The sequence below is a fragment of the Vanacampus margaritifer genome, chromosome 10 (assembly GCF_051991255.1).
Source record: "Vanacampus margaritifer isolate UIUO_Vmar chromosome 10, RoL_Vmar_1.0, whole genome shotgun sequence".
Taxonomy (NCBI): domain Eukaryota; kingdom Metazoa; phylum Chordata; class Actinopteri; order Syngnathiformes; family Syngnathidae; genus Vanacampus; species Vanacampus margaritifer.
Genome location: NC_135441.1, coordinates 26498772 through 26517565, shown reverse-complemented (window position 1 = coordinate 26517565; position 18794 = coordinate 26498772). Strand labels below are relative to the sequence as shown.

The 18794-nt window shown below is 41.4% G+C and overlaps 2 protein-coding genes across 4 annotated transcripts; one reads left to right on the top strand and one right to left on the bottom strand.

Moving 5' to 3' along the window:
• The first annotated feature begins 327 nt into the window (after nucleotides 1-327).
• Nucleotides 328-3817, top strand: gpr101 (G protein-coupled receptor 101). Of its 2 annotated transcripts, XM_077578038.1 has the most exons (2): nucleotides 328-2716; nucleotides 2894-3817. In XM_077578038.1, exons 1-2 carry the CDS (start codon nucleotides 1895-1897, stop codon nucleotides 3218-3220), a joined length of 1149 nt encoding a protein of 382 aa, XP_077434164.1. In that variant the 5' UTR covers nucleotides 328-1894; the 3' UTR covers nucleotides 3221-3817. The 2 variants fall into 2 exon arrangements, with proteins under 2 accessions (XP_077434164.1, XP_077434163.1); XM_077578037.1 differs by having other exon boundaries at nucleotides 328-3817.
• A 1878-nt stretch (nucleotides 3818-5695) lies between these two features.
• tm9sf5 (transmembrane 9 superfamily protein member 5) lies at nucleotides 5696-18793 on the bottom strand. 2 transcript variants are annotated; one of them, XM_077577552.1, is made up of 18 exons: nucleotides 18460-18793; nucleotides 17186-17253; nucleotides 17007-17100; nucleotides 16783-16910; nucleotides 16549-16678; nucleotides 16299-16426; nucleotides 15665-15779; nucleotides 15505-15584; nucleotides 15313-15418; nucleotides 13871-13921; nucleotides 13428-13560; nucleotides 12107-12226; nucleotides 11973-12030; nucleotides 11722-11881; nucleotides 10446-10597; nucleotides 10259-10370; nucleotides 9226-9397; nucleotides 5696-6733 (listed from the first exon to the last, which is right to left on the bottom strand). In XM_077577552.1, exons 1-18 carry the CDS (start codon nucleotides 18595-18597, stop codon nucleotides 6666-6668), a joined length of 2013 nt encoding a protein of 670 aa, XP_077433678.1. In that variant the 5' UTR covers nucleotides 18598-18793; the 3' UTR covers nucleotides 5696-6665. The 2 variants fall into 2 exon arrangements, with proteins under 2 accessions (XP_077433678.1, XP_077433679.1); XM_077577553.1 differs by lacking the exon at nucleotides 13871-13921.
• Between the last annotated feature and the right edge of the window lies 1 nt (nucleotide 18794).

Sequence of the window (18794 nt, the reverse complement as noted above, 5' to 3'; positions counted from 1 at the left end):
GTGCTATTTTGAGCTATTTCGTATTTCAAATAATATGAATCACTTTAACGACGTATAACAGATTTACTTTTTGTCTCAGGACAGCCATGATTTAAGTGCATGATTCTATATATTGTGTATTATTGGACATTTGCGGTTCCAATCCCTAAAGATAATGTTTTTGTTGCACAATGAGGAGAACAAATTAAACCATTGAAAAAAGCAAAATGACGTGTTAGACATGGTGTAAAGCGTGCTAGCACAGTCACAAAAAGGAGGGGGCGGATGTTGTATGACTGGGGAGGGGGGGGGGGGGGGGCTGGTGACAAATTTCCAGCCGGTCCTCGCATCATGCAGGTGTCCTCGCTCGTGGATGTGTGACACCTCGGCGACACCAGCGGACGGTTAAGTCGGCAAAGCGGATCCCATCTTAAATATTTGACGAGGCGTGAAATCCGAAAGAGGAAGGATGTGCTCGTCTGGATGAGAGACCCCCCGCGGCGGTGAAGACGCGCGGCATCTGCTCGCTGCCATCGACCGGAGCCCCGAAATGGAGGCGGGGGGAGGTTGCGAGAGGAGCTCGGGGGGTTGCAATGATGAGAACCGAGCCGCCTCGCCCGTACCGACTGCTCCAGCATCATTTTTGAGCGGATAAAGACGCTCTTCTTTTTTTGCTCACACCCGCCAGCTCACCGAGGTTCGCTCCTGTGCGCGTGCTGGAGCGTCCATTGTGGACGTTTGCGTGTGTGCTGCTGCAGATGTGAGCTACACGAAGGCCCTTTACATCTGGATGCTGCAACGTGGATGAAATGGATGTACATTGCTGAACTGGTCGTCAAACACGTACACGGCTGGTTCCTGCTGATTTTGTGGCTGAGAAAGAGGCGGGATCACCCGGGACTGATTACCTGTCAATCACAGGAGTAACGATCAGACACATAAGTACAGTTTTATGGATCAAGGCAAAACATGTAGTTTCATACATGGATTAAAAAAAAAAAATACAAAAACAAAAAAACGGTGAAAAATGTTTAATCTGTGAATTTTGGGTGTTGTATGTGAGCTACGTGAAGGCCTTTGCATTTGGATGCTACACAATGGCCTATTTTTACATCCTATGGATCTAGAGTGTTGAATTCAAACATTTTCTTTTAATATACCGATGGTTCCTGCTGTCTTTGGGTGAGAAAGAGAACATTTGCTACAAGAAGACTTTTGCATCTGGACCTCATCCTGAGACGCTTCGCCATGGATTAGTCTCATATCCACCGGCTCTGCTTTGTTGAACCAACATTCAAACACAATTTTTAGACTTTTTATGAAGAGGCCAAATCTGGTTGTTGTTGACTTTGAAAGGGAGAAGCGAAATCATCCAAGATTGCTCGACAGTCACAGGAATAGCGGCAGACGAGACACTAATCACGCTGAAGTGCAATTTTTGTTTACATAACCACCAAGTAAAAAAAACAACATGGATAAGCGTTGACGAAAATGCTGAAATACGCATGCCAGGCCAGTAGATGGCGATGTGATTTATTGGATGTTGGTTTTACAGTAATGCGGTTATAAGCACCAACGCTGCAACAATCGTCTGTTATCGTTTTGGGTGTTTCGTTCACGCAATCGTATGTCGTTGCATCGTCTGTACAGGAGCAAAAGTGACGTCAATTTCAAATGTTTGTAAGCGAACAAACAAACCAAAACAATGGCCAGATGGCACCTTCAGATTTTGCTAATGTGACATGTTTTTGCCGAGTGAGAGGAAGTGTCTGACGAGAGCTCAACATGCAAACTGAGAGGCCAATTTGGCGACATCCCGGCATCAAATCCGAAAATCCCAGTTTGTCTGCAACCGAAATGTCCCGTCGATATTCACGATGAACTAACTGGGCCTGACGGGACGCGGCAGACAACGATGCCAAGCTCTCAGACACCCGCCTTTAGCCTCAATGTAACCGACGCCCCCTGGGATTTGGCTTCCGACTTTCCCAGTAGCGTTCCGGCGTGGGGCTCGATGGCCAACAGCGTTCTCAAGATCGCGCTTATATCCGTGATCGTCTGCGTGTCCTTGTTTGGGAATGTGGTGGTGCTGCTGGTTTTCCAGAGGAAGCCTCAGCTCCTGCACGTGGCCAACCGCTTCGTCCTCAACCTGCTGCTGGCCGACCTTCTCCAGACCGTCCTGGTCATGCCCTTCGCCATCGCAGCCACCGTGCCGGGGGTTTGGCCCCTGGACGCCCGACTGTGCCAGGCCTTGGTGGTGCTCATGCATCTCTTCGCCTTTGCCGGCGTCAACACCATCATCGTTGTCTCGGTGGACCGCTACCTGGCCATCATCCACCCTTTGTCCTACCCCACCCGGATGACGCCTCACTTGGGCACCAACCTGATCATCTGCACGTGGGTGCTCAGCTTCCTGCAGAGCACGCCGCCCCTGTACGGCTGGGGCTCCATCGACTTCAACCACCGTCACAAGATGTGCTCGGTGGTTTGGTCCTACAGCGTGTCCTACTCGCTGGTAGTCGCCACCTTCTCCTTCTGGCTGCCGGTTCTGGTCATGCTCGGGTGCTACTGGATGGTATTCCGGGCGGCTCGGAGGCAGAACGCCCTGGTGCACCCCATACAGACGCGATCCTACTCCCAGCCCCGCCCTCAGGACTTCCCGGGGCAGATGGGCTCGCCACCCCGGCAGGCCAGTTCACCGGACGGCCCCTCGTCAGGAAAGGGGTACCCCACTCGGGTGAGGCACCGACGCTTCCACTACCACTGCAAGGCCGCGCGTGTCGTCTTTGTGATCATGGCGTCTTACGTCCTCAGTATGGGACCTTACAGTGTACTGAACACCATCTCCATGAGCGCCAGGGCGGACGTACCCGCCTGGCTGTCCTCTCTGGCCTTGGTGCTCTTCTTCCTGCAGTGCTGCCTGCATCCCTACATCTACGGTTACATGCACCGCAGCGTGAGGAAGGAATTCCTGGCTTTGCTCTGCGGGATGTTCTGCAAGCGGGGACGGAGCTCGGCCGCCGAGACCTGCCTCACCGCGGCGGGGGAAGCTCGCGCCGGGGCCAACCCTCATCTGCCCAGCCTGGCTGCCAGGGTCTTCCCACTGCAGACGTGGGAGGAGTGCACCACGTCGTCGTCGCCCACCTTCGAGAGGAGGTCCAGGGACAGCCGCAAGGAGACCACCATGACCAGCGTCAGCTCCGAGCAGGAGCCCGCCGTCCACGGCAAACAGAGTGCATAGAGGTCAAATGGTGGGACAAACTCACACAATTTTACGGATATTTGGCTTTCAGGTGAATTTTTAGGCTGAGCCTAAAATGGATTTCAGTAAACACACCTCCATCGTAATTTCCACGCTCGCCGTCCTGCTATTTTTTTGTACAGTTAATAACTCCTCTTTCTTGGTCCGACTCTTGTTTACATTGATTGTAATTCAATGATCGCCCACTGAGCTGAGCTGAGCCTAAAATGGATTTCAGTAAACACACCTCCATCGTAATTTCCACGCTCGCCGTCCTGCTATTTTTTTGTACAGTTAATAACTCCTCTTTCTTGGTCCGACTCTTGTTTACATTGATTGTAATTCAATGATCGCCCACTAGGTGGCGCCAAATTAATTTAGTTTGAGACGGTGTAAATCGGAAAGATGAAGAACAAAACAGGAAGTCATCCACCGAAATCCGGCTTTTTGCACCTACAGAAAGCAACTGCTCTACATTCATTTTCAAATGCACAACTTTGGGCATGATTATTGATGTATATTGTGAGATGATTATGTAAGACGATTTTATTTTCACATTGTTATATTATATGTATTTGTGGGGATCTATTTTGTTTCTGATTTGGGGGAAAGGAACTACAGTATTATAAATGAGCGCGAGTGGCGGAAGGATACATTCCGACAGGTTGTGTTGACTGGACTGCAATAAAGTTGTGCTGGAGCCATTCCGTCTCCGAATGCTGTTTCTTTTTCAATGTATCCTTCCGCCACTCGCGCTCATTTACAACACTGTAGTTCCGTCCCCCCCAAATCAGAAACAAAATAGATCCCCACAAATACATATAATGTAACGATGTGAAAATAAATCCTCTTACAATAAAATAGAGGAAACACTGTGCAATAGTTGTGTTATTTGCTCTTGCTCTCTCTAAATGTATTTTGTTTTGAAATGTGTATTATTTTTAAAGTGTGTTTAAAGGCCTTTAAAAAAAAAAGTGCTGTAAATGCTGTTAAAACATGTTTAGGATGTATTTAAATAGGGTATTTATGTATGACAATGGAAGGGGGGATTGCTGTATAATTTTACGGGTGAATCCAAAATTTGACCTTTCTCTAAAAGTTTATCCTGAACGATTATTAAGTGGTGTTCTGCTCGGAGATCATAAATTTAATCCTGTTTAATATTTACGATGGCAGATTGTTTTGTATGTTATTCTGTATGCAGTCAAGACTCCATGATTGTGACGTAGGCTAAAATGGAACAACATCCAATAAGGAATGGATCTGAAGCTCGATTCATTATTGAAATTAGTTTAAGATGTTAAAAACGTACTGTACTTGCTTTAGATCGATTGTGGCTCTGCACAAATGTAAATGTTTGCTGTTGTTTGGTAAATGATATTGGACATTTGAAATCCGGAGGCCATCCTGCTCGTCGATCCGTCGTGGTTAATATTTTAGCGGGAGCAAATTCGCCTCCAGCCAGTCGACTCAGGGTGTGTTTTGGATACAGTACGGCTCGTGTCTGTACTAGTGCTCGTGTTTGGAATAAATCTGCTTGAGCGGGTGAAGATTTTCACGTCATTGCAAAAACTAACGAGCAATTTTTCCAAACATAGATGGTGATTGATTGCGCCTGTCAATGCACACAAGGACATTTTAAAAGAAAGACTTCTTTGTTATTGCAATATTTCTGAAGGGTTACAAGTATCGAGGTCAACGCGTGGTTGCCGGCCTTTACAATAGTTGATTGCTGTTCATTTCAACTAACGTCAGGCACAAAATCTGCTGAAGTTAAAAGTTAGCTGCCACCTCTCAACCTGACAAGGGACTGTTGCACTTTTACTGCCTGAATAATTTACATCAGTATTTGCAACCCCAACCTTAAAAAAACATATTCTTAATATGTAAAGCAGCTTTAAAAGGACCAAGTAATTGTAATAGTTGAGGTATGATAAGTTACTCAGTGTTTAGCGACGACCGATGAGCCGCTATTAAGGCGAGCATTTTTTTTTTGTCAGCCGCTCATTCAGGATTATTTCATTGTACGCCTGTAAAAGTGATGACAACATTAAGTGCTGTTGCTTTTTTTTTTATGTGACTTGAAACTTTTTTGTGTGCGTGATTTTGTATTACTTCCAGTATCACCAGAAAAAGTCTGTTGAACAAGAGTGGATTATATTCATGGTTAAGTGTTACATGTGCTTTTATATACAAAAACATCATTAAAAAAAAAACATCTAAATGATAAATTTTCATTTGCTTTGTTTCTTAACTCATTCACTGCCATTGTCGGCTATAAACGTCAAAAATTCATTTGAACTATTTCTATTAGTTAAATTTTTTGCCGACTTTTGTTAACAATTGTAAGAAACCTAGATTTTTTTTATTGTACATTTAGAACAGATATGAAATTTGTGATTAATCGCAAGTTAACTAGTGAAGTCGTGCGATTAATTACAGTACAACTAAAAACTTTAATCGCCTGACGCCCTGAACTTTTAATCATCTTTTTTCTTTTTTTATTCATTCACTGCCATTGACGGCTATAAACGTCAAAAAAACATTTGCGTCTTGCTTGTAAACTGAGCGATCAAACTTGTCTTCATTTCCAAACCAGACGGCAAACAAGAAAATACATAAGGTATCCATGTTTTCGTATACATTCAAGTGGCTTATACAAAGTGTGACATTGTATTATTGTATATATTTGCAAAACATATCACCGCGTGTGACCACCAACCAACTCCCCATCCCTCCTCTTCCCCAGTGAAGCAAACAAAAACAAAAAAAGTTAAATCAGTGAATTCACAGATGCCTACGAAATGAAAAATATCCTCCATTTTGGAACATGCCGCAGCCGCTCGAGCGGCAGAAATCGACGACGCCAGGCGCCTTTGATTCAAAACAAACACATAAATACAAAAAGAAAAGAGACATGTTATCAGCAACATATGTCAGTCAGTGTTTTATATGCTTTCCCAACTACAATACAGGCTGATATAGTTCAAGATTTAAAGCCCTAAAATGAGAACAGAAAGTCATGAGCATTTTTTTCCTTCGTTCTGTCTATACAATATATGTACAAGCAGTTTTTTCTTCCGCCATTAAAGTAAACCAAAAAAAAGAAGACCATTAACATTTAGCAGGAGGGGGGAAAGTGTTTTTTTTTTATCCCACAAAGTGTTCACAATGACAACAAGCCCCCCCCCCCACCCCCACCGTTAGTTGGTAACGGTGCCGCTCAGAGTATTAGCAGTCGAGAGTTAACGCTCCAAAGAAAACGATGGGACGACCGAGGTTTTTAAAGCACAAAAAAAAGAGGACGGGTTCGGCTCGTGGGGGTCTTGTCGGTGATGAATGACAATGTCTCACTTCTTGTCCTTTCAAACATGTCGCCGTCACGTGGACAGACGGCCACAACAGTCTCTTACGCTATCTCCCGCTCGCGGTCCACTTCCGTCCTCTAGTCCACCTTGACCACGCTGTAGATCTTATTCACGAACCAGAAGCAAGCGAAGAAGCCGATTGTTCCTGAGAAGAAGAAGAAGAAGAAGAAAAACGACAACTTAGTCATGTTATTGATACATTTTGTTGCCTGGCGTTTAAAAGCCTACATGATTTTTTTAAAGCCGATATAGAGCCTAAATAATAAAGATACGCAGATGAGTCACAAAAAACGTGAGGTGCGTACTACTACCTTTTGCGAGATACTGCATCACTTCAACTTTTGCTTCTTTGCAACCAAAAAGTTATCCATGCAACACAAACTTAAGAAAAAAAACAGTGTATCACTTCAGTCATTTAAAAAAAAAAAAAAAAAAACTATTTTGCTAAATTTAAGAAGTCGGTCTTTTCTCTGTGATCTTTACAGTCCACGCGTGAATTACGTCGAGATCAAAATAAGGACGGGGTGAAAAAGACCAAAATAGCGAAGATTAGGATTATTGAGCTGCAAAGTAGAAGCAAGGCGGGAACGTGATCATGTTTTGCTTGGATTATTCCCCGGCGATAATATTTTGACATCTCGTCCCCCCCCCGCGCAACTTTGCAGCTCCGTCTTAAGATAATGTCAACGGTTAGAACTTTTTTTTTTCTTTCTTATCTGGCACTATAGTGCAGCAGCGTCTTCCTCTGTGTGACATGGAAGGGGTGAGATGTTACATTTACTGGTGATCTACGGCTTTTATCCTCTTTGTGCGTGTGTCCATTTTAACACGGTGCGTTCATTTATAAACCAGGGATGTGATTTGACCAAAGTGAAATTATCTGAAAATTTAGCCGGGGGTCTGGGGGCCGCTGGCACCCAGCTAGGTCAAGGGACCCCCGGAGCTCATGGGTTTTCCGTGTTTTTAAGTACTTTCAATGCACTCACGTGACAAAGAAATAGACAAAACAACAGCATAAATTTTCAATGTATATTGAACTATCCCATATAAAATGGCAGTTTTAGTCAACTCAAAATCAGTCACATTCAAAAACATTGGACTGCCTTTGCTTTTAAAAACTATCACTGAGAATATCATCATATCTAACTAATGTGATTATTAAGTTAACACATAAATAAAGTTGAAGAGTTCAAATTTCATGAACAAATAATTGTATCATGACCAAATGAAAAGTAACTCATATTAGAGCATACCACAAATGAACGGAATTCCGTGAATTAGCGGAAAAATCACATCCCTGTTAACATCACATGATACGCAGTTTTGTAGGATTTCTTTCACATGTCAGGATCCAAGATGGCTTTTAAATAAAATAAATATGAATACCATATTATCCAATAAAAACTGTATTGGCCACTCAATATTTACAAGCCATGTTTTCAAGAAGAAAACTTTCCCTCACGTATCAAATTTTAATTGGTTGTAGGATACCTTTATCTCCAAACTTGTGTTTGCTAGGTGACCTAACAACAACTGACTTACCACATAAACAATTTCAATCTACACTTGTAGCCCTTACTATCGCTAAAAAAACAATTCTTGTTAACTGGAAAAACAAACAAACTCTGAATATCGACCAATGGTCTAACCTCCTCATAAATCACATTTTAATGGAAAAAATATCTGCCTCAAATAAAAACCAAATATCAAAATTTATAGAAACATGGTCTACGTATATAGAATTTTTTAACCTAATTCCGGTTACTTAATTCTGTCTGTTAGCGAGAGCCACTACATCGTGATAACTTACATTGATGTTTCTGCATCTGGCAATTTATTATTATATTATATTATTAGTATGGGATTTTTTTTTAATGGGCTTTAGGTGAACTGATGAATACACACACGCTCGCTCGCACGCACGCACGCACGCACACACACACGCACATACACATACTGACCCACATACAAAAAAAAGGGTATATATATATATATGTGTGTATATGTGTATATATATATGTATATGTATTTAAAAAAAAAAAAACATTTATTAAATTTTTTTTAATTGATTTGTTGGATTTAAAAAAAAAAAAAAAAAAAAAAAAAAGGAGAGCAATGATGGTCAAATCGAACGACCAATACTGAGCTCTCCTGTAAAAAAAAAAAATAATAATAATAATTGGTTTATTCAATTTATTGGCGAGTTGGTCCCCATATGGCTGTCGCACTTTTAAAAAGAATGCACAACATAATCATTTATGGCAGATTATTTTGTGAAGCCCAAGGGCAACGGCTCTAAAAACCATTGGTATAAATGGCATCAACACAAAATGGTGGAATGGAGTCGACCCGGCTAGACTGAGTCAATCAAAAGTGAGCGTCACTGTCTTTATCGGGACAGTTTGTTTTGACAGAGCCTTAGATGAGAAGTGGCTCATGACGGTAAAGGCATGACTGCTCGTGAATGGACTTTTATCAGCGCTGACGCAATCAAGAGCAAACAATACGTTGCACTAGAAGCTCAGACTACTTCCCGGTGTTGTATTTCTTTAAGACCCTTTGGACTTCGACAAACGTTGTAAAACTTCATCGGGCTTCTCAATTGCACAAAATTAATAATCTTCGTGTGTGGCTCACCTGTGAACAGGAAGAAGATGAGGACCATGATCATGGTGTATCCAAAGTAAAGGAATGTGCTGGCCGCGCCGATGATTTGCAGCTTGGAGAAGAAATAGTGAACGGCGTATATGAAGAGATAAACCGCTGTGAAGCCGCTTGTCAGGAAGGAACGCCACCACCAGTGGTAGTCCTGCACGCGCGTGACGCAAGGATGACAAGTCAGGAATGCACAAATACTTGCTAAGATATTGTTTTACACACACACACTATTTATGTCTGACATTTTTTCCTCTAATATAGTTTTTTATTTGTTGATCCCTTTCAATAATTTACTGATTTCTTGTGAATAATATCAAATGTTCGTAAAAATTTATCATTTTAGATATACATCTTTTTAAAAAGTGTTTTCCTTGCGCATTATAAAATACGAATGAAAACAATTTTACATTTAAAATTTCGCATTAATGGCTAAGTTGTTTATTGTAAATAAATAAGATATTTTTCATTTGTATTACAATATATAATGTGAAATAAGCATTACTTAATACAAAATGTCAAATATATATGTTATATAACAATAAACTTACATATTTTATATAAAATGGTTACTATAAATGTAACATTGTTTTATTATGTTTTATAATTGAAACAATTGAATGTATTTATTGATTTAACAATTGTATAACTATAAACTATTAAATAATTGGTAAATATACTATAACTATTTCACAGTAAGCTACAGTAATATTAGCAGTTTTACACAGAGGATATAATTTATAATATGCCTGTTCGAATATCAGTTTCTCAAAGGCTTCGAACACCAGGACATCACTGCTAGTTTCATGTTTTGTATCATTTGTTCACATTGACTTTGACTGTAATGACTTTTTTTTTTTTTTATGTAGTGTTCACAATCAGCCAAAAAGCTGCTGGTTTTAAAGTTTGCTGGCACCATCTAGTGCTCATAAATGACTTTTTTTTTTTTTTTGCAAATCCTCACTTTAACCAACCAAAATGTATGTGACGGCGTGATACGTGGTTTTAAAGGTACCTCAGCACATAAGTGGAAGTAGCAGAGCAGAATCGTGGCCTCGGAGCAGGTGATGAGCAAAATGATGAACACCAGGAACAGGAAGCCGAACATGTAGTACATCTGGTGGGACCTAACGAGCGCCACGCATTTCACACGGCGAGTTGAGCGCTGGCCGGGGCGAGGGTTTCGAGTTGTGCCTGCTTACCAAATGCTGTTGAGGATGAAGAAGAGCTGGATGAAGATGCAGCCGAAGGGTAGGATGCCGCCCATGACGATGCCCGGGATGGGCTTGGTGAAGAACGACTGCTCGGGAATTTGACGCGGGATTTGATTTGTTCTCACTGGTTGTTCAATTGCCTGAAGAACAAAAAGAGTTTATAAAAAATGATAAGATAAATCATGGATTTAAAGTGGGGACTTTACATCTGCATGGAAAGTTGTAAAATTGGCAAAATGTTTGATAAAACCTTGGTTAAAAGTATCAAAAGAATGCATGTATAGCTTTTTTCAGGGATGTGATTTGACCAAAGTGAAATTATGTGAAAATTTAGCCGGGGGTCTGGGGGCCGCTGGCACCCAGCTAGGTCCAGGGCAGTGCCCTGGTGGGGGGACAAGGGGGGCGCAGCCCCCCGGAGCTCATGGGTTTTCCGTGTTTTTAAGTACTTTCAATGCACTCACATGACAAAGAAATAGACAAAACAACAGCATAAATTTTCAATGTCTATTGAACTATCCCATATAAAATGGCAGTTTTAGTCAACTCAAAATCAGTCACATTCAAAAACATTGGACTGCCTTTGCTTTTAAAAACTATCACTGAGAATATCATCATATCTAACTAATGTGATTACTAAGTTAACACATAAATAATGTTGAAGAGTTCAAATTTCATGAACAAATAATTGTATCATGACCAAATGAAAAGTAACTCATATTAGAGCATACCACAAATGTCTTTGTTATAGCAGAAGATGTTATCTGTCGGAGTCATGTGCATACACAATGAACTACAACAAAAAAAAAAAAAAAATTTTTTTTGGGGGGGGGGGGGGATAAAAAAAGCGGAATTCCGCGAATTAGCGGAAAAATCACATCCCTGTTTTTTTTTTTTTAACACAAGGTGTCTCAAACTCCAGATCAAGTATTCCACAAAAAAGGGGGTTCAATTACTCAAGAAAAAACAAACAACCCTAATCCAATCTTTGGGTTCAATTACTCAAAAAACACAAAAAAACAAAACCAATCCAATCTTTATTAGGAACAAAAAGTGTGGGGCTGCGCTAACTTTTACGTTCATGTCAAGTAGGGGCCCTGGGCGGTGAGTTTGACACCCCTGATCTAGACAATGAATTGTGTTGACTCATTCAACACGCAGTACGACTCCAGCTGTTATCATACTTATTGACACTGTTATTTTGAAGCCATCATTTTCCACAAGAAAAATTGTTGTTCAGCGGCATTCCAAGAGGACAGATACGTACAGGCTTCTTGAATCCAAAGTAGGCGCCGATGAAGGTGAGTGGCACAGAAATTCCAAACCAAAGGGCCAGGATGGCCACCAGGGTCCCAAAAGGGATGGCGGCTGAGGACCCCTCCACCCAGAGGATCAGGTTCATCAGGAAGAAGTCGGCAAACACGATCCTGCAGAAGAGGGCGGAGGCGAGGGAATATTGACACAAGGACAGAAATGAGTGAAGCACATAGGAGCCCTTTTTTGGGTGAGGGAACCAACCCCGGGCACAGGAGCGCCGTCAACAGGACGTTTGTCTTCCACTTCTCCCCTCCAAAAGCTGCAATAAAACACAAAAATCATATTAAGAAGGGGCACACATTCACTTGTCTGTAGCTTCTTGTCAGCCATCTTACTTTTATAGAGGCGTGCCGACACGTAGCCGGCGGGGGTGCCGAGCAGGACCCAGAGGACCACGGCGCACGTCATGAGTGCGCCCCTGTTGGCTGGGGAGAGGAAGCCCAGGCAGGCCAAGACTACGGAGGAGCAACACCCCATTACATTCACCAACAAGTAACATATTCAGAGATAATGATGATGATAATAATGATAGTCTACACGCTCGTGGGCAGTTTTCCCCATATTTCAATAATTTCAAAACTTTTTCCACCTTTAAAGTGACCCTAACCTGTACAAGTCCACCATGTTGAATGCATTCTTCTGTTATCTCCTGCGTTATCAGCTGTGTTTGTGTTAATAGCCATGTTACACTTTCATTTTCTAAAACGCAAACTAAGCGGATGTTTGAAAATGACGACGGCGTTTTAGGGCCACGTACAAATATATATATATATTTTCTTAGAGGGTGGGGGCAATATTCCAAGAAAAAAAAACCCCAGTTACCTCTTTGACTGCCAAAAACGTTAAATAACGTTTAGTAAAATCCTATGGAGGAGTGCCAAAGACGTTAAAAGACGTTTTTTTTCAAAACAGAGGTGAAACTAACCATTTTCTATTGTTGATTACTGAAAAACGGAATAAGGTAGAAACAAACTTTTTTTTCTGATGAAAGATGAGAGTCCAATCTTTCATTTGGTAGTATGTGTGTTTCCATAGTCCAAACACATAATTTTCTGTGGACCTTGAAAGATCAGTCAAAAATGCTTAAATCGGCTGGCACCCAAGGCATCCCTTTTCTGAAAACGTCTGGCAGTCAAAGAGTTACAAATTTGCAGGGAAAAAAACTCGTGAAACTTACGAGAAATACACGTAGCGTATAAATTTGCGTCTTTATAAAGTGGCAAATTTGCAAGAAACCGTCAAATCAGCCGCTCTCCGTCATTCACTTGCATTTGCCTAAAGTATGCTAGCTTCTGATTGGTCAGTGTTAAGTCAGCTGATAGGGGATCAGGAAGTGTTGTCGCTCTAGCTGCCGTGTATGACGACTAAAGTTTAAATTAAGAATGAATCAGTCTCAATCTTACCTTTTCATTTATATAAAGTTTAGCCACCAACGAATACTCGCATTAGACTATCGCTACACTAGGTGTATTTGTTGTAAGTTTCTGCGTTTTTTTCCTCGCAAATTTTGCTCTGAATATTCCCCCCACCCCCGAAAAAAATATCTTCCACCTTACACAGCAATAAGATCTCTCCCGTTTGAATTCTGGCTCACCTTTCAAGTAGTTCTACCCGTTTACCTCATGACATCATTCCTTATTTATTGTGTGATCTTACAGAGTGTGATGAAAGTCATGATGAAGATCTGCGTTCCTTGTCCGAGGAATATGGAGAGCAGCATGCCTTTCCTGGGCGGGCGGAACACATCGCCGTGCACCTGCTTCCAGCCCGACTCCTCCTGTGCGTCTTCCTGCAAAAGGGCAAGTGAGACGGAAAATCAATCGTGTGCAAATTGCAGGCTAAAGTTTAACCAGCCACCAACCACGCAGTGAGTTGTACCTGGCGGCTCAAAGCTTGCCAGCAAAGCCACAAAAGGTGAACGCTGAGAACTGTAAAATTTGGTGTGCTGCAAATCCAATCAGTAGAAACTTTATAACTATACGGTTATACTCAAATAGTCACACCACATTTTACATTCCTCTCATGTGTGCTTGTGCTTCAGTCTCACCCAGACACCTGATTGAAGGGCCACAAGTGTGTTTGCTTTTCAGCAGGCTTACATAAAAGGGAGTGGATTTCTGCTTGGTCGATGGAACCTTTATCAAGTTTTCCTGCGAAATGTAACAACACGTTCAGGTCTCAAAAGTATTTTACACTGGAGAATTCACTGATGTGACAACCATGAGGAAAAGCTCCACCTTCGCGAGATGAGTGGATCTTAAGATTCTAGGGAGTCGCCAATTCAAGGCCACCGCTGATTAACTCTTTGACTGCCAAAAAACGTTAAATAACGTTTAGTAAAATCCTATGGAGGAGTGCCAAAGACGTTAAAATACGTTTTTTTTTTCAAAACAGAGGTGAAACTAACCATTTTCTTTTGTTGATTACTGAAAAACGGAATAAGGTAGAAACAAACTTTTTTTTCTGATGAAAGATGAGAGTCCAATCTTTCATTTGGTAGTATGTGTGTTTCCATAGTCCAAACACATAATTTTCTGTGGACCTTGAAAGATCAGTCAAAAATGCTTAAATCGGCTGGCACCCAAGGCATCCCTTTTCTGAAAACGTCTGGCAGTCAAAGAGTTAAAAAGCCATTTAAAATTGTGTCTTTATTTGATAGTTACTAGTCGTATAATACAGGACTTCATTCATACCTAACAAAGAAAAATGATGTGATTCAAACTGAAGCCAAGAGAAGTTCTGGGTTTTATCTTTGTCATTTACACAGAACCAAGCAAATATCGCGGGGTTTGTTTATAGCAAATGCGAGCACTTTGGCGCATTCTGTCCATCGGTTGATTATTTGAGATAACAGAAGCATCACCGTCTGCTGTGAAGTACAACGGGATGTCAATTTACAAGACACCATTATTAAATGATTCCCATTATTCGATACCAATTCTAACCACAACTGCAAAACTTAACAACAGTCTACTAGCTTATTGCTAACAGACAACGCAAAACGTCTTAAACAGGCTAACAAAATTAGCATCAACGTAAGACATTTTGAACATAACCAGTGCAGCAACACCGTTATTGTTTCTTTCTATAAAGTACAATAATGTCGAGTAAATTTTTTCAAAAATGTTGAAAACATTTGGAATATTTTTTGGTGCCATTGTGCCTCCATTACGGCTCACTTTGTAGCTCAAAGGGGAAAATTGCTGGCTTATGCATAGCTCACTTTTAACGTTTTGTTTTTACCAAAGCTTTGTTGAGAATACAGTAATGCCCCATCCATTGTAGGTTTTTCTTTTTTCACCCTCATCTAATTATCTGATTGCAGGATGCTGTGTGAAAGGACACACAGAGCTTCAATATCCTACTTAGCCGAGTTCTGTGTAAAAAGGTAATGGCGGATAATGCTGGCTCTTGTGGGGTGGCAATGTAACTCTGTTTCACAGTCTAATGTAAGCCTTCGGGAGTCAGCCATTTTATGTCCTCCGCTTGTTGAACCTTTTGTAATGATGGTGCACATGCCAAGTGTGGATGATGCTTGTACCTGGTCCACCTGGTTGTATCTGGCAATGTCCTTGTGCAGCGTTCTGAGCATGATCATGGCCACCATGCCGGACAGGAAGAGCACGATGACTAAGGAGTTCATGATGCTAACGACCAAGACATTCACAGAATATGCGTAAGCAACTGGTGACAACAGTTGTGCAAATACGAAGATGGAAAAAAGTGCTCCTACCTAAACCACTGGATGTTTGTGTGCGGCATCGAGACCAGGATGTAGTCCCACCTGGAAGCCCACTTGATCTCGTTGTTCTCCTGTAAAAAAAGGTCACATGTTCCGTTGTGTAGCATTTATAACACATGTATTCTATTATCATATTAATACAAAGATTTACCTCAAACGTGACAGAGTAGGTGTAAACGATGGACACGTCGTTGGTGAACTGGCTCGGCACCTCCATTGGGGTGGTGCTTTCGCAGTTTGGGTTCTTCTCATCTGCGTGTTTGATACTATTGTGGAAGGGCGGGAAAAAAAATCATCTGTACAACAATAAAACAGCTAAAGCAAAAATACTTGATACAATGGAATACCAACCAAAACTGTCAGGAAAAATACACATTAAAAGCCACATAAAAACTATCTTTAACAAATCTATGCTTCGAAAGCCACTTACATTCAAACCTCAACTAATCTTGGTAGAAAGTGAACATCTCAAAGGTTACTTCAATGGGGTTGGTTGTGAAAAGTCATCAAGAGTTTAAGCAGTGAGTACACATTGTGTTGGTTGGCTGTCACTAATTAGCTTTTTAGCTCAATAATACCTCTTTCCCTTTAAGTTCAGTTTAGAGCATCAAATTGTTACTTTGAACATTTGTTCTACAATTAATGTTGGTTTTACATTGGCAATAGTTTTCTTCTGAAGCAGATTTATTTTTCTTATTTCTATTGTTCCCTAACATTTATAAAACGTTTGAACACATGATCATAATTGTCTCCGATGATAGCACATTTAAGGTTCCAGTGTTTACCTCTTGGGCTCCAGCGTGGCACCAACCAGCCGAGCTCCCGTCCACCCGTCAGCGGCTCCTTTGTGGTAAGAGATCTTGATGTCAACGTGGTTGAAAACGTAAAATGTCTTCTTCTGGTTGAAATTGGCCTGGAGGGGAAACATTTTCAAAAGATTAAGGTTAGGAATGTGAAAGAAGTTCAACACATTGCGTCATATAATACATTTTGGCGTCTTGTTTGTATACCAAATAAAACAGAATTTCAGCTCACATTAATAACACAAGCATCCTTAGGTCGGCCATCCGCAGTCACAAAGCAACCAATGGGAAAGCCGGGGTTGCAATATATCTGCTTGTCTTCGACGTCATAGCACCACGTGACAGGCATATTGTCGATGATCCTGAAACAATGACAAGCGCCACTCAAAATACCAAACATTTTTTTCTCGGCTACGGTAAGCAAACAAAATCTAGATAAGCTCGGCTAAACTGCAACTTCACAAACCAGTGGTGCTGATAGTTGAGCTGCATTCCCATTTTGATAAAATCCAATCGGGTAATGTCCTCATGGTTGTCCTTCTTGTACGTTTTGGTGCACACCGCCTCACACTTGACATCTTGTTTGAATTTGAACTACACAAAGACATTTATTTTAGACTCAAGGGGGGTGAATAAGCATTTAAAATAAGCAACAAATTACACAGGCTTAGGTTTTCTGGCAAGACGCACTTTGTATGGCGAGGACTCGATGCGCTCCCCAAACAACACCTGTCCGAGATTCTCCGAAGGCCTCATTTCCTTGGCATCCTTGCAAAAGTCGAATCTGTAACAAATGTATCACATACGATGAGGGCAGGGTTACTCGTGTTGACAATGCGCTTTCAGAATGTGCAAAGAGAGTCACTTACACATCATATTCATAAGGCAGGACGGACTCTACGGAATCCAAGCGATTGACAAACAGCTGTATCTCTTTCTGTAGGCACACGAAATGTGTATGTCAGTGTCATTTGGATGCAAGGTGAAGGAAACAGTCGAAATTGAAGGATAATTTCAGGTTGCCAACATGTTGCTAAAGGTTTGTGTCTCAAAAGTGCTGTCTGACGTTTTTCCGTCGCCGTTTGTAAACATCCATCCATTTTCCAAACCGCTTATCCTCATGAAGGTCACGGGCATGCTGGAGCCTATCCCGGCTGTCTATGGGTGGTAGGCGGAGTACACACTGAACTGGTCGCATATCTTTAAGTTACTCAGTGATACTCAATTTTATTTACAAAATATTTAAAGACAACAAGCCACTACTGTTATTTACGAGAAGGGAGGGACAGAAATTTAATCCCATAGGTCCCTGTTTTTTTTTTTGTATTATTATCCTGACTTGTGTAAATTTGAAACTAAAAGTCATTTTAAAAGAAAATCTGCTGAAATAGCGTGAAGTATTTTTTTAAGCACTAATCACTCTTTATGGGCACATTTGTACTGTAGTTGCTATAATGGCTTTCTCTTTTTATGCTGCATACTCTGGAATATAGTTTTACGCCACCTTAAAAAGAATGTAGTTTTAGTTTATGTTTTTTTAAATTATTATAACGTACATTTGATGAGGTCTTAAGCCATTGTTAACATTGCTAGTTTGAACACTGCACTTACATAAGGAGGACAAAAAGTTGTACCTAAATACAACCGAACTGTGTTAGATCATGAAGATCATTCAAACTCGACACAATTATTATAACGGTTATTGCACCATTGCAATGATCAAAAACGTTTGACTTTTCAACTACCAATGTTTGCGCTCTTTTCGTTTCTGTCCTTTCGACATCATTGCGCCTTCGAGATGTAAAGAAATTGAAATATTAAATACAAGGTGAGAAACAATCGATTGAGACTCGCGTCAAATAAGATATTTTGTGGTTACTGTAACATACTATTTTAGTCCATTATACATATTTGCTTACAAATAAAGGATCGGCAACGTGCAAATGTGCAACAAACACAGTGAGCTAACATCCAGCGATATAACAATGCTCATGCTGTTTGCACCCGATAGTCGGGGCCTTAAAGAAATGCTAACGTGAGCTAGCAACGTAAACATTGACACCAACAGAGGTTAAAGGCGCAGAATTCGGCAGGAAATCCAAAGCATTACTATAGAAACCAGAAAATGGCCAATTCTCCCTACCTGGCAATCGGGATCACCTTCGCCGTCCTCGCAAAAACTAACTGGGGCTAAACCCGGAAGATAGAACGCCGAGCACGAGCAGAAACGCGAGACTAGAAAGAAAAGAAGCAAATAACCAAACTCTATTCGCCGTCTCATTGTATGTGTGAGTCGTCGAATATCACGCCCGCGTTAAATTGAAGTATTTCTTGTCCGCAGAAAAGGCTGCGATGGCGGAACAAGAATGGCTGGTTCTTTTTGCACTGCCTGGTCGAAACACAGCGACGTTAGCTAACGCAACGGTCGGTCAGTGTCCCGTCAGCCTCAACCAACAGTGAACACTACAGTGACGTTTC

Coding starts and splice junctions, on each gene's coding strand:
- gpr101 (XM_077578037.1), top strand. CDS start 1,895: ATGCCAAGCTCTCAGACACCCGCCTTTAGCCTCAATGTAACCGACGCC.
- tm9sf5 (XM_077577552.1), bottom strand. CDS start 18,597: ATGAGACGGCGAATAGAGTTTGGTTATTTGCTTCTTTTCTTTCTAGTC. Junction 17,101..17,185: donor CTGCCTTATGAATATGATGT/GTAAGTGACTCT, acceptor CATTTGTTACAG/ATTCGACTTTTGCAAGGATG. Junction 12,031..12,106: donor GTCGGCACGCCTCTATAAAA/GTAAGATGGCTG, acceptor GTTTTATTGCAG/CTTTTGGAGGGGAGAAGTGG.